This window comes from Nomascus leucogenys, chromosome 22a (genome assembly GCF_006542625.1).
Source record: "Nomascus leucogenys isolate Asia chromosome 22a, Asia_NLE_v1, whole genome shotgun sequence".
Lineage (NCBI taxonomy): Eukaryota > Metazoa > Chordata > Mammalia > Primates > Hylobatidae > Nomascus > Nomascus leucogenys.
This window is the reverse complement of record NC_044402.1, coordinates 136447678-136462805: the sequence shown is the minus strand read 5'-3', so window position 1 is coordinate 136462805 and position 15128 is coordinate 136447678. Positions and strand designations below refer to the sequence as shown.

The 15128-nt window shown below is 45.8% G+C and overlaps 1 protein-coding gene across 10 annotated transcripts in view; it reads right to left on the bottom strand.

The window, feature by feature from the left end:
• The window catches only part of AGAP1 (ArfGAP with GTPase domain, ankyrin repeat and PH domain 1), a 644171-nt gene that overhangs the window by 108949 nt on the left and 520094 nt on the right, over positions 1–15128 (bottom strand). For 5 of the 10 annotated variants that reach the window (XM_030802725.1, XM_030802726.1, XM_030802720.1 and 2 more), the window contains one exon: positions 7291–7365. The exons of the other annotated variants lie outside the window; for them this stretch is intronic. In XM_030802725.1, coding sequence (XP_030658585.1) covers positions 7291–7365 — 75 coding nt within the window. The remainder of the gene's footprint in view (positions 1–7290; positions 7366–15128) is intronic. 10 annotated transcript variants of the gene reach the window in all.

The following is a 15128-nucleotide window of genomic DNA, read 5'->3' as shown; positions in this document are numbered from 1 at the left end:
AAAGCTTTGGCTTAGCTGTAGGGTGCCACATGTGCCTTTTTTTTTTTTTTTTTTTTGAGACAGGGTCTCTGTTGACCAGACTGGAGTGCAGTGGCTTCATCTCAGCTCACTGCAACCTCCACCTCCTGGGCTCAAGCGCTTCTCCCACCTCAGCCTCCCGAGTAGCTGGGACTACGGGCGTGCGCCACCACGCCTGGCTAATTTTTGTATTTTTTGTAGAGAAGAGGTTTCACCATGTTGCCCAGGCTGGTCTCGAACTCCTTAACTCGCACAACCCGCCCACCTCAGCCTCCCAAAGTGATGGGATTAGAGGTGTGAGTCACCATGTCTGGCCCATGCATGTCTTAAATTAAGAAGACTCCAAAACAAAGCTCTTGGGGAAAAAGAAATAGTTATCTGACTGCAAATTGAGAACATCTTGCGATACGGCAGGGGTGGGTGTTGCTGTCTCCCTTGTACTTTCTCTGTCCCAGACGCCCTGTGAAAGCTCCAGGCCCAAGCGTTCAGTTTAGAAAGAGAAAGCAACGATAGGCACGTGCTGTGATTTATCTCGTTACTAAGCGGTAACTGTTTGTTACTCATCCTGACACACTCCCCACTTTGCAGAGGTCCCCTCGGGCTCCTAATTATAGGAATAAGTGAGCAAGGCCATGTTGGGCAGGCCTAGGGCGGGTTCCTCTGCAAGAGTCCAGCATGGCCATCAGGAGACCCGGCCTCCCCGGGCTTACCAGGAACCTTCGGCGGCCCCCTCCACTGTCCACAGTGGGGGCTTCCTCTCCTAGGTGCTGCTCAGCGCTGAGGTGATACTCAAGACTGTCATCCTTTCAAAAGGAGGGGGCTAGAAAAATGAGCAAGCTTGCTTCCCTTCCCCAAACGTCAATTCTAGTTATTCCCCGTGCAAGGGTTTCCTAAATCTGAAGTTATCTGCATTAGCTTTTCCCGTGTAAGGGGGTTTCCCAAATCTGAAGTTATCTGTATTAGGTTTTTTTTTTTTTTTGAGACAGTCTTGCTCTGTCGCCCAGGTTGGAGTGTAGCGGCACGATCTTGGCTCACTGCAACCTCTGCCTCCCTGGTTCAAGAGATTCTTGTGCCTCAGCCTCCAGAGTAGCTAGGATTACAGGCATGCACCACCGCACCCAGCTCATTTTTGTATTTTTAGTAGAGACAGGGTTTCACCACGTTGACCAGGCTGGTCTCAAATGCCTGACCTCAAGTGATCCGCCCACCTTGACCTCCCAAAGTGCTGGGATTATAGGCGTGAGCCACCGTGACAGGCCTACCTGCATTAGTTCTTAGTTGGTGCTGCTCATCACTGAGGAGGGCTGGCTTTGGCCAGCTCTGCTCTGCACCGATACATTAAAAAGGCCTACTGAATAGTCCACAGATACTCTCCATGGAGTCTTTGGGTCATTTTTCTACTAAATAAGTCTGTATAGCAATTTAATAGAAGCCACGGTGGCCAGCTTCCCCATGTGCCCAGCTCTGTGGGAAGCGCTTCATAGGCTTCACTTCATTTCTTCTTCAATTACCCTTCAAGGTAGGTTTTATTGTCTCCATGCGAGAGGAAGAAAAGAAGAGAGGAAGGACAGACCCAGGAAAGCATCCCAAGCCACACAGCTGGGAAGCGGCAGAGAGGGGATGAGACCCAGGTGTGTGTGACTCCACAGCTCATGCTTTTAGACACATTTCTACAACTGCCGATTCTTCTCAGATGACAGCAAATGGAAGCAGGAGGGTAGGTTTAAAAGACTAGAAAACAGATTAAGTTTCATTTCTAAATTCCCCCCTGTGCTTCATGGGCAATGCTTCTTTTCAAATCTCTGTTCCTGGCTACATAAACAACGTTCAAGCACTGCAATTTTCTTTGAAAACAGAATCTGGATGCTTGAGTACTGGGGCTTCTGGTCCTAGGCAAGGACCAATGCAGGGGCCATGTTCCACGTCTCTAGGTATGTTAGCTTGCTGACTCCTCCCCACAACCCTGTGCAGTGGGCGTCATCACCCCAGTTTATAGGTGGGGAAACTGAGGTACAGAGAAGACACATCAAGAACCCAAGGTTAGAGCTACGAAGTGGGGATGTGGGACTGAACCAAGACCACCTGAGTTAAGATTTGGGCTTGAGTCTGGTGCCCATGCCTGCCTCGTACAAACAAGAGCAGTGATTCAGTGTGAAAGAGAACCCCATCTGAGCCTGGAGAATGCTCACTGCAGAGAGCAGGTTCTGGAAGGCAGCCTCACACAGTGGGGACCTGCATGGGGCATTGGGGAGACTGCCGGGGCATTTGGCGGGGGCCTTGATTAGACATTGCAGTGAGTCCTTCAGGAAACACACAACACAATGGGTCACAGATTGTCAGGCAGGGCTGCCTTCTTCCTCTGCTGGAGATGACGATGACAGCTATCTGCAGATCTGTGGATCATCTAGTCCCCTCCACTGGTCCTGGTCCCAAAAGAATCCTCGGCACACACCTCACATACAAGCCTAAGGGTGCTGCAGGCTCTGTACTGAGCCCTGTCCAGGTGCAGGCTGCTGCCTCCACCCGGAATTCCAGCCCCGTCTCCCTGACAGCTCCTGGGGATCACGCCCGCCCTTCTCCCAGGCTCGGTTTCTTCTTTTATAAAACAAGGAGGAAAAGATCTCCCTTTGCTAGGGGTGCACGACAGGATGCAGGGAAATTGCTCAGCGCTGAGGATGCAGTCGCTGTGGTTCCTGTCACATCCCGTAGGCCGTGATACCTGTCCTGACCCCTAAATCAAATGTAGTTCCCCTCTCCACTAAGCCCCCAGAGCATCCAGGGCCTCTTCCCTCCTTCTGCATCAGATCCTTTGTGCAGCCTCCTAGACTGACAGTGAGCTCCCTGAGGGCAGTGGGCGGGTGCACCCTTACCCTCTCCATTGCCCCAGCACCCAGCGCAGACAATGGCGCATCCCTGCAGGGACCTGAGAGTAGGGAACAAGGAGGCACGCCTACCTCACACTCAGCAAGACCATCATTCTCAGATGTGGGCCTGTAATTTGTTTAACTGTGAATGAGTTGGAAGTCAAAGAACTGTGACCAAGAAAACGAGTGGTAGAGGGAATGGCCCACAAGTTAGGCCTGCTCACATCTGCTCAGAGAAACAGTGACCATCTGGGCTGTTCAGTGGAGAAGGCAGGTGTGGGTCTGACTGCAGGCCTGAGGCTCGAAGCTGTATCTGTGATGAAATCTCCAAAAGGAGGTTTGCTGTTTCCCCATGGCCATGCCTATGCTTGGAATCGCAGCATCGGGGAGACTGGGTTCCAGCGATCTGGCCCACTGTGGTGAACAGAAGTACCCAAAGCAGAGGTTTCCCAGGCCTGTTGCTGGGGCGAGCTCTAAATCCACAGAAATGGGCCTTCATAGAAGGGCTCAAATCGGGACTTTAGGCCAGTACTGAATCTGGCTAACACTTGGATGCAAGCGTCATCACCTGTGTGAAGAGGACTATCTTAAGTATTCATTCTGCTGCCAGGGAATGGGCTTGGCACCCCAAGAAATGCCCCCTTGTTTCCTAACACCTCTCTCCTTTATCTATTTAGGTACTGGAAGTACTTTTCTTCTGCAAAAACAGAGAGCTTAAACGCTCTTGAAGGAGCCCATGTGTTCACCCAACTCACAGCGGATGATAACGTCATCTGTTTAGCTGCATGGGGCAGGTGAGGCCTGGAGACGGGTCCAGGTGTTGTGCAATTCTGCCCTGCGGTGCAGCAGAGGCCTCCCTCCCGAGTTTCCTCCTGCACAACGTCCACTCTTCCGCCACTTGGTCCTCTTTGTTCTTTCTTCAATATATTTCATTTACTTTAGAGTTGAACATTTGTGAGTCTAGCCTCAGTCATCTGGTATTTAGATCTCTTTCTCCCTTGGGCTGGGAGACAGCAGTTAATTGGAGGATCATATCATTAAGACACCCTTCCATCCCACTTCACAGGCTCCTGAGATGGAAAAGTTACAGCTGCATTCTGGCTGAAGAAAATTCAATTTCACCCATCTTGAGAAAGTTAATTGTTAAAAAGCAACAAAAGTTTGTACATCAGTGCAATCATATATATCCAAAGTTTCTATCTCGGTTTCAGTGTTAGCCATAATGGACAGACAAAAGATAAAATAATTTTGTTTTTTAATCTTGTCTGTGCGTTTCCCTTGTAAGTTTTGTTTGTTTTTATCCACTCCTCACATCCATCCACAAACTCCTTCCACGTGGATCCGTCAGCAGGTCCCAGAGTCAAGAGATCTGGGCACATGTTCTGCCTCTGGAACATGTTAGCTTGTTCTGCAGAAAATCACTTATCAGAATCCCAATTTTCCCTCCGTAACATGATACCTACCTGGCAGGGGGAGTGTGAAGATTAAATGAGATAATGTGGTCCAGAGGCCGGAAGACAGAGGACATAAAAGAAAAAGGGCTTCAGAGAGATCCTTAGACCCAAACCTTGGCTCTGCCTGTCTCTCCTAAACCCGGATCCCAAGGAAAGTCCCAGAACAGCTGAGTCCACTCCTGGCTCCTAGCGGGTGGTCTCCTCTGATTCCTGAAGCTCAAGCTCTCCCTCTAGACACAGGAAACTCTAGTGTCCCCCTTACTTGGGTGGTGTTTTTTGGGTGCCTTTGGGTAAATCACTCCAGTGGACCACTTTAAAAGATACTCCACTTGGGGATGGATATATTTAATGTAACACTCAAGACGTGAGGTTAAAACAAAAGTTAAAATGTTCAGGATACAAATTTTCATGAAGGGTCACTTTACAAAGAGTGAATATATGATAACTTCATACATCAAAAGACTGTAAATCAGAAAGGAATTTGATAATTATTTTATATAATTTTATAAATTCTGTAATGTATCTTTTTTTTTTTTTTTTGAGATGGAGTCTCGCTCTGTCATCCAGGCTGCAGTGCAGTGGAGTGATCTTGGCTCACTGCAACCTCCGCCTCCTGGGTTCAATCGATTCTCCTGCCTCAGCCTCCTGAGTAGCTGGGATTATAGGTGCCTGCCACTATGCTCGGGTAACTTTTTTTAAATTTTTAGTAGAGATGGGGGTTTCACCGTGTTGGCCAGGCTGGTCTCAAACTCCTGACCTCAGGTGACCCACCCGTCTCAGCCTCCCAAAGTGCTGGGATTACAGGTCTGAGCCACTGCGTCTGGCCTGAATTCTGTAATACATTATTAAAAACCATATGAAATGAGATTGTATGTGTACAGATGTTAATCTTAAACCCAAAGTAAATGAAGAAGGCTGTCTTTTAATTGAAAATTCATACATGACCTTGAACACCAAACAGAAACTTCCTATAACTGAGAAAAATGAGAGAAAATGTGAGGGACAATCGGATATGCAGTCACTATTTAATATCCCCAGGAACGCCTTTCATAGCTACTGACAGAGGGACCCCATGTTTGCAATGCTATCCAGTACTGACAGATTTCAGAGAGGAATTCGCACTCTCCGCCCCTCCGAGGTGCTGGGCAGAGCAGATGCTGTGTATTACCTGAGAAGCTAAGGCTGAGAAGTTCGCACTGCTGCAAATCCTCACTCTTGGTTCTACCGGGTCCCCTGTCACCCACCAGTGTCTCCAGGAAGGCCCATCAGCAAGTCTCAGGGAACCATTTGCCCTCAAGGCTAAGGAGGTATGCCCCCTTGCTGTCCCCCAATTTTCTATACAACTGCATTTGAAACCAGACTTCACAATTTTTTTTTTTAAAGGCTGGAAGTCAATAAACAAATTTGTTGCGACAAACCCACATGCATACAAAAAAAAAAAAAAAAAAAAAGCAAACCCAACATATTTCATAAGGACACAGGGAGGAGAAATGATATGCACGCTAAGTTGAAAAACATTTAAAAAATGGTGAAAAGAGTATATTAATACCCTTTTAAATGCAACAAAAATGATACTGAATGTGACCGTTTCTTAAATTCTATTCTTTTCCCTCTTTCATTTGGTTATTTCTTGAGTGCTCTGAAAGAAGATACCAATGAGGCCAAGCTCCATTGGTATCTTAACAGACAACAATCTCCCCTTGAGAAATGAAAAAAAAAAATTATGATTAAAAAATGGCTCTTTAACAAGCCATAGTGAAAATGTAGATTTGTTTTCCAGATTTCTTTTTCTTTTTTTTCCTGGCTGAGAGCAGGGCGTTCAGCGGCAAGACAGGAGTAATTGTGAAAGAAAGAAAAAAGAGGATGGTGATATAAATCAGCAAAGGTTAATGACCAGGATGTGAAGAGAGGGACTTGTTTACAGAAACAGCGTGCAATTTAAAATTTACAAGAGATTTAATGCCACTGCTTGGCAATCGCTAAAATCAACAGCCCAGAAAACAGTGACATTAAGAAAAATATTACAGTTATAATAATCCCCAAATAAGTCAATTAGTGTTAGGGCACGAGCTTGCGATTACTTGACCCATTTGGCTTGCACTTAAGTGAAAAAAAATTTCCCCCTATTATACCAAGATCGCTGGATTGTGACCTGCTTTGCATCGCACGTCCTATACCCCCGCCTCCCTTATGTGTGCTTGGGCTGATGGTGGTGGTTTTCCCTTGCCTGGCATCAAAATAATTCTGACCCTTGACATTTGTAATCATAAAAAAAAAGGCAATTTATAATTGTGTTGTTCAAATGAAGGTGGAGGAAAAATTCAATCTGCTATTATACAAAAGCAATGACGGCTGTCTTCGGTGAAAAAAGCAACGCAAGTCAATTTGTGAACTTTGGCACCAGACGACCTTTAGAAACACAACAAAATACTGAATTTACAAGCAATAGCAGCCCATGCAAATGGCCCGGGCCTGCTTGCCTGTGGATTAGAGCTGCAGAGAGCATTATGGAGAATGCTTCCACAAAACAAATTAAGACTGTTACTTAAATGTCACGGCACACTATTGTATTTGGCTACAGATCATTACACCTGATACTAACACTTTTAAAAACTGTAATAACTTGGGAAATATTACACTGAGAGCCCACATGTATAAAGGAAAAGAAAAAAGAGGAGAAAATAGGGTTCTGAAGTAATTTAAACATCACTACTCTACGACTGAAGGGAAAGGTCAAAATTTAAGTAAGCTGAAAGGAACATGAATGGTAAAATAAAACACACAAACAAAAAGATGAAAAGACCACAGGAATGACTCTGCAAACACAATAAGGGAGCATGCAGCTTTGGGCAAATTGCATTTCCATGCCTGTGTTGGAAAGGAAGGGGCGGGCAGGGGATGAGAAGGGAAGCGGCAGGTGGAGGTGTGGGCGGGTGGAGGTGCGGAGGCGTTACCTTCGGTGTTGGTGCTGCTGCTGTATATATTTCGCAGGCTACCAACACGGTTTAGTTTCCATGCTTTGCGTTTGGCTGCATCCCGAGAGCAGAAAGGGGAGAGGGGAAAAAGAGAGAAAACAAAAAGGAAAAGAAAACAAATGAAAAGGGGAGAAAAAAAAAAAAGGTCAAAGTAGCACATGATGTTGCCTCCGAGCTGTCTGCGCGAAGCGGGTGGGTGCCATGGGGCTCCCTGGTCTGAGCCCTCCGACTCCCCCACGGTGAACAGAGGAACTCAGGAAGGGCGGAGCTGGAGCAGGGTCATCAGGTTTGCATCTAACGTCAAAGAAGTACCCACGCACAGAAGTCTACTTTGCCCTGCTGGGTTTCACACATGGCTACTCAAAACAGCACAAAAACTGGCCTCTGCGTTGAGAAATGATGACACCCTTTGAAGGAGCTATGATGCCAGTTGCCACAAGCCCTTTGATTCGACCAAGTATTAGGAGCATGTCAAATCAAGAGACCCTGGTTATGAGCAGTTCATGCCTATGTGTTGCAGAAGGTAGGTTTTAAAATCAAGAGCCGTTAAAAGTGAAGATGTCTTCCACAGACAGATTTTGATCCAGGCAATACCTACAGCAGCAAAACCCTAGTGCCATTCTGCTGTCCTGGAGGGAGGAGTCTATTCTCTTTGACACTTGGGGGAGTTGCGGCTCGAAATGGAGCTCCTAGGAACCAGAAGAGCAAGTGCCACCTCAGGTTCTCAGGAGAAAAGACAAAACGCCAAGTCACTGACAGTGGGACGCTGGGTTTGGAAGAGAACCAATTTAACAAGGGTGCAGCAGGCCCACCACTCAGGTTGTGTTGAGTGCCTGGCTGGCTCACTGAGATGGGATCCCCACCCTCCAGAGACACATTCTCCACCCCACCAGGCCCCTACCCTCCCAACCATCAACTCAGAAATGCTGACATCTGTGGCAGGGAAGACACTGACTTGAGGCGTTCTCTCTGCCCTTCAGGAGACATTTTATAAAAACCCAAGAGTTAAACAGGGTGGCTCAAGTCTTCAGACAAATGCAGGGAAAGGCATGGCCCCAGGTCACAGGGCTAGAGGGCTTGGCCTGCCATGCAGGCAGGTGGAACGGAATGTTTAGTGGCGGTCACTGTCATTTACCTTCTGAAGAAGGGGTCTCACTGGACCGTCTGTCTCTCTCAACTTCCACAGGCAGGAAGAGAAACTAGCGCAGGCTCCCACTGGGCTCTATGTGGCTGTTTGTTTAATGCAGGTGAGCAGCACTTATCTGGGACAGGCACGCCTTTACACTTCCAGAGGCAGGTCTTAAGCCCGCAAAGCAGGCAGCCAGGCTGGCCCTCTGGTTCCCAAGGTATGAGTTGGCCAACTGTCAGCTCCCTAATCAACCCCAACGTGTTCCTGACTTACGACAGGTTAACTCTTCTTGCCTGCTGTAGTGTTTGAGCCAAAATTCTCCATTTCAAACAGTACAGTTTAGGCTGTGGTTGTAGGTTCTGTGTGTGCACCAAGTTCTGGTGGCCAGAAAATGGCCCAGGGTGATGATTAGGCCCCTGTGATGAGTTATGTTGCAGAAATGAATCTCAAGTGCTTCTAACTACACTGGATTTCTTTGTAGAGACAACACAAAACATACGCGAGAAACCTGAACCTTTAAGGAAGCAAATAAAATTCTACAATAAAGCACTGTATATTTAGGATGCAAAATTTACATTATTCACAAGTAAAAACTAGCTGTGATTTATAAAGTGATATTAACTTGTTATAACTAAACACATTTAACAATTCCTTTGCAGCATGAAAATCAACAAATAGGCCAGGTCCTCACGTCTGTAATCCCAGCATTTTGGGAGGCTGAGGTGGGCGGATCACTTGAGGACAGAAGTTCTAGACCAGCCTGGCCAACATGGCAAAACACCGTCTCTACTAAAAATACAAAAATCAGCTGGGCATGGTGGGGCATGCCTATAATCCCAGCTACTCTGGAGGCGGAGGTTGCAGTGAGCTGAGATCGTACCACTGCACTCCAGCCTGGGCGACAGTGAGAGATTCCGTCTCAGAATAATAATAATAATAATAATAATAATAATAATAATAGTAATAATAATTTAGTAAGAAACAACCTCTAAACTAGCAGGCATCTGCAGTTTTACAGGATACAGGTCTACATTTAATTTTTCACAAGTGAAGACTTCTTTATGTCTATACCTTCAGGTTTCTTCACTATCTATAAGGTCCTACCCTAAGTATCTGTCTCAGGTAACTCCAAACCTAGGAAAAGGATCTTCAGGGCCGGGCGCGGTGGCTCACGCTTGTAATCCCAGCACTTTGGGAGGCCGAGGCGGGCAGATCACGAGGTCAGGAGATCGAGACCACGGTGAAACCCCGTCTCTACTAAAAATACAAAAAATTAGCCGGGTGTGGTGGCAGGCGCCTGTAGTCCCAGCTACTTGGAGAGGCTGAGGCAGGAGAATGGCGTGAACCCGGGAGGCGGAGCTTGCAGTGAGCCGAGATCGCGCCACCGGTACAAATACCATGCATGAGGAACGAAGGAAACCAAATCTGTCACAGGTCTCAAATGTTTGCTTTAGAAATGCTTGATGGGTATGTACCAGGGGCCCCAGGCATAATGATGCAGAATTAGGCACGGGCTTAATTTTTAACTGCTGCAGCTCTGGTGTCTGGGACAGTATTTCGCAAGTTCCAGAAAGAGGTAGCCAGGAGGAGGCTGCACTCCTCAGAGTACAACTTACCTCTTTCGGCAACATTTACATATAAATAGGCAGAATGGAGGCTGGGCACCCCTCGGGAGGGGAGGGATGCCGGAGTGCAGGAAGCCTCTTTCCTCGCCCGCTTTATGCCTTGCATTTTTCACACTCCACTCTCCCATTACCACAGGATGTATAAGCAGGAAGTGAACTTGCAGCCTGGCTTTCTATTAACCTATTGATGAAATAATCCATTTTAATGTGCAAAATGTCGTGCCTGTTTCTTCCCCTTAAACAAATGGACGTTTTCTGGCTGATACCAAGGTCGTGATACGTGCATTGGTCTCCGGGGGCATTGATTGCTCTAAGTTCCCTTGTTTAGAAGCTTCTCAACGAGAAAATACAATCCTATTATCATCAATAACACTTCGGGTTATGTCGGATGCTGCTGCCTGGAATCACCTCCAGGGACTACGGAGACACTGTGCCAAATGGAACCAGGAGGCTCCGAGCTGATGTTTGGTGCCACCCGGCCACTGCCCACCGCTGGCAGCCTCCCTCTGGTCTCAGGCCTTTGGAATAAAAGGTGATTCTCGGGGACTTCAGGGGGACTAGCAATAGACTAAACTTTCCGGGTCTTTATTTTAATTAAAATTTTTAGTAAAATTCCTGTTCTACTTTCAGGAATACAGTTTCTTCTTCTTAAACACAGGCTAACTTATTTTGATTTTGTTACTAATGTTATTTCTCACAAAACCTATTATTCTAATACCAAAATTTCACCTGTTATTGAACAAAAAGGCAGCAGGGTGTGAGCATTCTGTTAGTGTTTTCCATTCTGCTATTTTGCTTGCTGCATAAGCAAAAGTCTCTTTCATAAACAGAGTTTCACAATGCCTCCCATAGCTATGTAAGCGGCAGGATGTCTCAGCACTGTCTTACATGTTTAAAAACACATACGCAAATCTCAATAAACATGAAATCCCACAAGTACAATTTCAGATGTGGTACAAACTGACTGTCAGCTCCCGTGTAGACAGCGAGATTGATCTCTTCTCGCTTCAGTCTGCAAATTAAATGGAACTTTCTGAGCTCTAATCTGGGTAGGCAGAATAGTCAGTGGGCCTGGGGAGAGAATGCCACTCGTGGGAGGACAGCACTGTCCCCACAATGGTGCCAAAATGTGAACCGTGAACTCAGGTGAAACACAAGGGTGCTACATGTGGGTATCACAGCAAGAGGTAAAACAAGGGAATTACCACCGACTGCTGGGAATTTAAAACACATATGGAAAACTCATCATCATGCTGGCTGGAATGTATTTTTATTTTTTATTTTTATTTTTTTGAGACAGAGTCTTGCGCTGTTGCCCAGGCTGGAGTGCAGTGGCGCGATCTCGGCTCACTGCAAGCTCCGCCTCCTGGGTTCACGCCATTCTTCTGCCTCAGCCTCCGGAGTAGCTGGGACCATGGGTGCCCGCCACCACGCCCGGCTAATTTTTTGTACTTTTTTAGTGTATTTTCTAAGGATTAAAAGGATCAAAACTTTGAAAAACTCAGGTTCAGACAATGCAGAGAGATTCACTCCCAAACTCTAAGACAAAATGTTTCTTTATCCTTGTGTGATATAACGATGGTATTAATTTTCCTGAAAATACACACAGAGCCCTCCTGTTGAGGAACACCGGGAGGCGTTAGTAAACTGAATTCATAAGGCAGTCTTTGAATTACAAAGAGAGATCACTGTGGCACCTTCTGGTACCATAATCCTAACGTGGACAAAGTGTGCTGATGTCTACACTGGCTATATATGTACTTTCTATGTCTTCAGGTTGGCAGATGGGATGGGTGTCACTCCACTCGTGAGGGTCTCACGCGGTGCACACCAGAGTGATGCATTTAAAGAAGAAAGCGTGATAGAAACTTTAATTCACAGAACATTTCTTAAGGCATCTGATAGTTACAAACAGCAAATCTTGTGTCTGGATGACCAAACGAGGCCTGGCATAACACACTCAGCTCCTTGTAATTACTAGCAGACAGTCGCGATCTTTTCAAAGACAGAAGGGGAAAGTGCGCAGCTTACTACGTCTTTCTACTAAGTGAGAGTAGCTGGCATCATTTAGCGTTAACAGCTGCCAATGCTTACGCCTCTCCATATTTATAGAATCTACAGCTTTTCATCTGGGTGCCTGCAACATGAGGGACTTCGATTTTTATTTTGAAATAAAATTTGTTGTTTCTCTAAAAGGTGTTTTTTTTTTTTTTTTTTTTTTTACTAACACATGTGAATGCCTGAAAACTTATCACTGAGACTTAAACTTAACTGAAAACTTAAAACTGAGACTCTTTTGACTGGCTCTTTATAAGCAGAATAAAAATATTCTTTAGTCTGCTGGCATGCTCAAACGAGCAGGGTTTTATTCCAAACTCTTCCTCCATCATTGTACCAGGAAACCACAGGCTTATTAATGTCACCTCTGGTCTCCTCCTGACAGCACTCTTTGTTGATCAGATAAACATTCCTCAGATAGCTGATTAAAAAATGATGCAGCGCCGAGGCTGTGTGTCCAAGGCGCGTCAGCCATGTTGGCCGTCCAAGTGTGCATGAATTACATCCTGGCGTGAACTGAGCAGGGCCGGCTAAATGAGGCACGCTGCAGCCCTCAGAATCAATTATGAGAACTAATAGGATCTTTTTACCTCCACGGAGGAAGGGGCTGGGTTGAAGAGGTGTGCCACTCATTTCTAACAATGTCTTGTCTCCGAATGAGACAAACAGCCCTCTCTATTCATACAAGGGAGCGTAAATTTGTACCTCTAAGAAAAGTCAAATGATCACCTTGTCAGACAGCACTACTCTCTGTCCACATCAGACATGTATTAATTTATTTTAAAAGACGCCATCAGTATAAATGCCACTGCTGCAGAGGGGAGCGTCTCTGCTCCTTGGAGTGTTTCAGGCTGACTGCGGCACCAGGATCCTTTACACAAAGATCATCCCCCAGGAACCTCGGCAGGTGTGAGCGGATTCTGCTGTGGTTTTGTGTCACTTGCAGTTTAGTGCGCCCGGTATCCCGTGATCTTTTGTCCGTGGCAATTTCATTGTGAGGTTAGAGATTGGGGATTTCTTTTGTGCTGGCCATTTGAACGTTCATTTGCTCAACAAGACGGTGTACATGTTCTGTTCTCTTATAAAAAGGCAGTGGATTTCTTTTTTTCATAAGATGCAACCCAGAAGATTCTTCCACTATGTGAACTCACTACTTTAGCTGTGAAGGGGCTTGACATGATGGCCGCTTCCTAGCGGAGACCTCACAGAGAAGGAGTCATGTTGAAACATCAGTTCAAAGGGCCTTTGAAGGGATTAAACAAAACCCGAGGCCAAGCAAATATATAGGACACATGTTCAGGAAGGAAAATAACTTTGCCGTGATCAGTTTCTGGCAAGGCCAACAGTCTTCGTAATTTGGAGCCACAAAACACAGAAGATAAAACACCTAACTAAGTAAAACTCATGAAATAAAAGTCATCAATCTCCAGTTACGGAATTTTAATCTGGTTTCCAATAATCACAATGGGTTTTTCTTTACAGCAAATACGAGTTTCACACTGGTGGCTTCTTTCAACCTCTTACTCTGTGAAAACTGCCAAGGGCTTCTGCATAGTGGGCTAATGTAGGTGCACAGGGGAAATACCATCAACCCAGGAAAATAAAAACGAAGCAAGACCTCCAGGATATGCAATAAAACCAGAAGTTCCAATTAGGTAGAGAGTTGGTTTTCCCTTTGGCCTAGAAACACGCAGAAGTGGAGATCAAGGGTACAGGTGCACCCCAAATCCACTGGGTATTTCAGTACAACACCAAGAGTGTAAGTTTTCACAGGGAGTGAAAAGAAGTGAATTGAAGTAGACTATACCTTCATGATAAATTTCTAATGTAGACTTTTTGTTTTGCACATTGTCAGATAAACAGGAGAAATGCATCAGTGAAAAACAGAAACTTCTCTCCCTGTTTTCACGGAGTGCCTGTTCATTTTGCAAAGGAAAGGCTTTTTTGGAGGATGGCTTGTCAGAGAACTGACAGTGAGGCTCCATGGCTCCCGGGCTTCCCCTACTTCTGGGTATATGACAACAGCATGAGAACAGAAACCGACGAGGCCCTGGGTGTGGTTGGGCCCCAGCCAGCATCATGAGGCATCCCCTGCCTGGAAAATAACTTTACCGTGATCAGTTTTATTTTCTAGGTCTAGTTATTCGGCTGCGCGGTGTTATATGCACTCCAATCATAACATATGTTAGGACTGAATACTTGGCAATCAAAATTGAAAACACACACACAGCAAACCAAATTCTTACTTAGAAAAAAATGAGGTTCAAATTAGTTTTTCAAAACCAAATGACGTGTGGAGTAAAATGCACCTCCTTCTTGTGAGATTTGTTCAGTGGTGGTCACACAATTGTGTGTGTTGAGCAGCAGTGGTGCCTGGGAGCAGCCGCAGGTCCCCTGACTTCTGCCCCTTCTCACATCCCCTCTCCAAGGACTGGCTTGCTGCTCTGTGAAGCGGATAGCAGGCTGGGGGCCGGTGATGCCGAGAGGGGAAGGCTGGTGAGGAGGGGCCACCTTAACCCTCCTGAGACAGAAATGAGTCATAATGGGAAACATTCATCTCTTTTTTTCCCTCATCCCTTTCTTCTTTTTAATCTCCTCTAACAGAATATATTGCAGGTCTTTTGGTTCTTTTTTTTTTTCTTAAACACAAAATCTTTTTCAAAAATTCCAAAAAAATTGTTTTTTAATAAAACTCCAAATTGTGTTATCATATTTCAAAGGCAATGGCCAGTTGAAGCAACTAATCAAAGGTATAATTATGTAATGACTGCTGCTTGTGCTCTCACGCAGGGCCGTAATTGAGGGGCTGTGATCGCTGGACCACCAGCTTCCACAATGGCAAACAACCACCCTTCTTGAAGTATTTGATCTGCCATCTTTGTAGTTGAGTTCTGACAACTACAGCGGGTGAAACGATACACTTCAGGGTTATCCAGTCAATCATGTCCCTCTTATATGTAAGCCATCTGAACTGAAGACTGGTGCAAATATCTACTAGAGGTAAT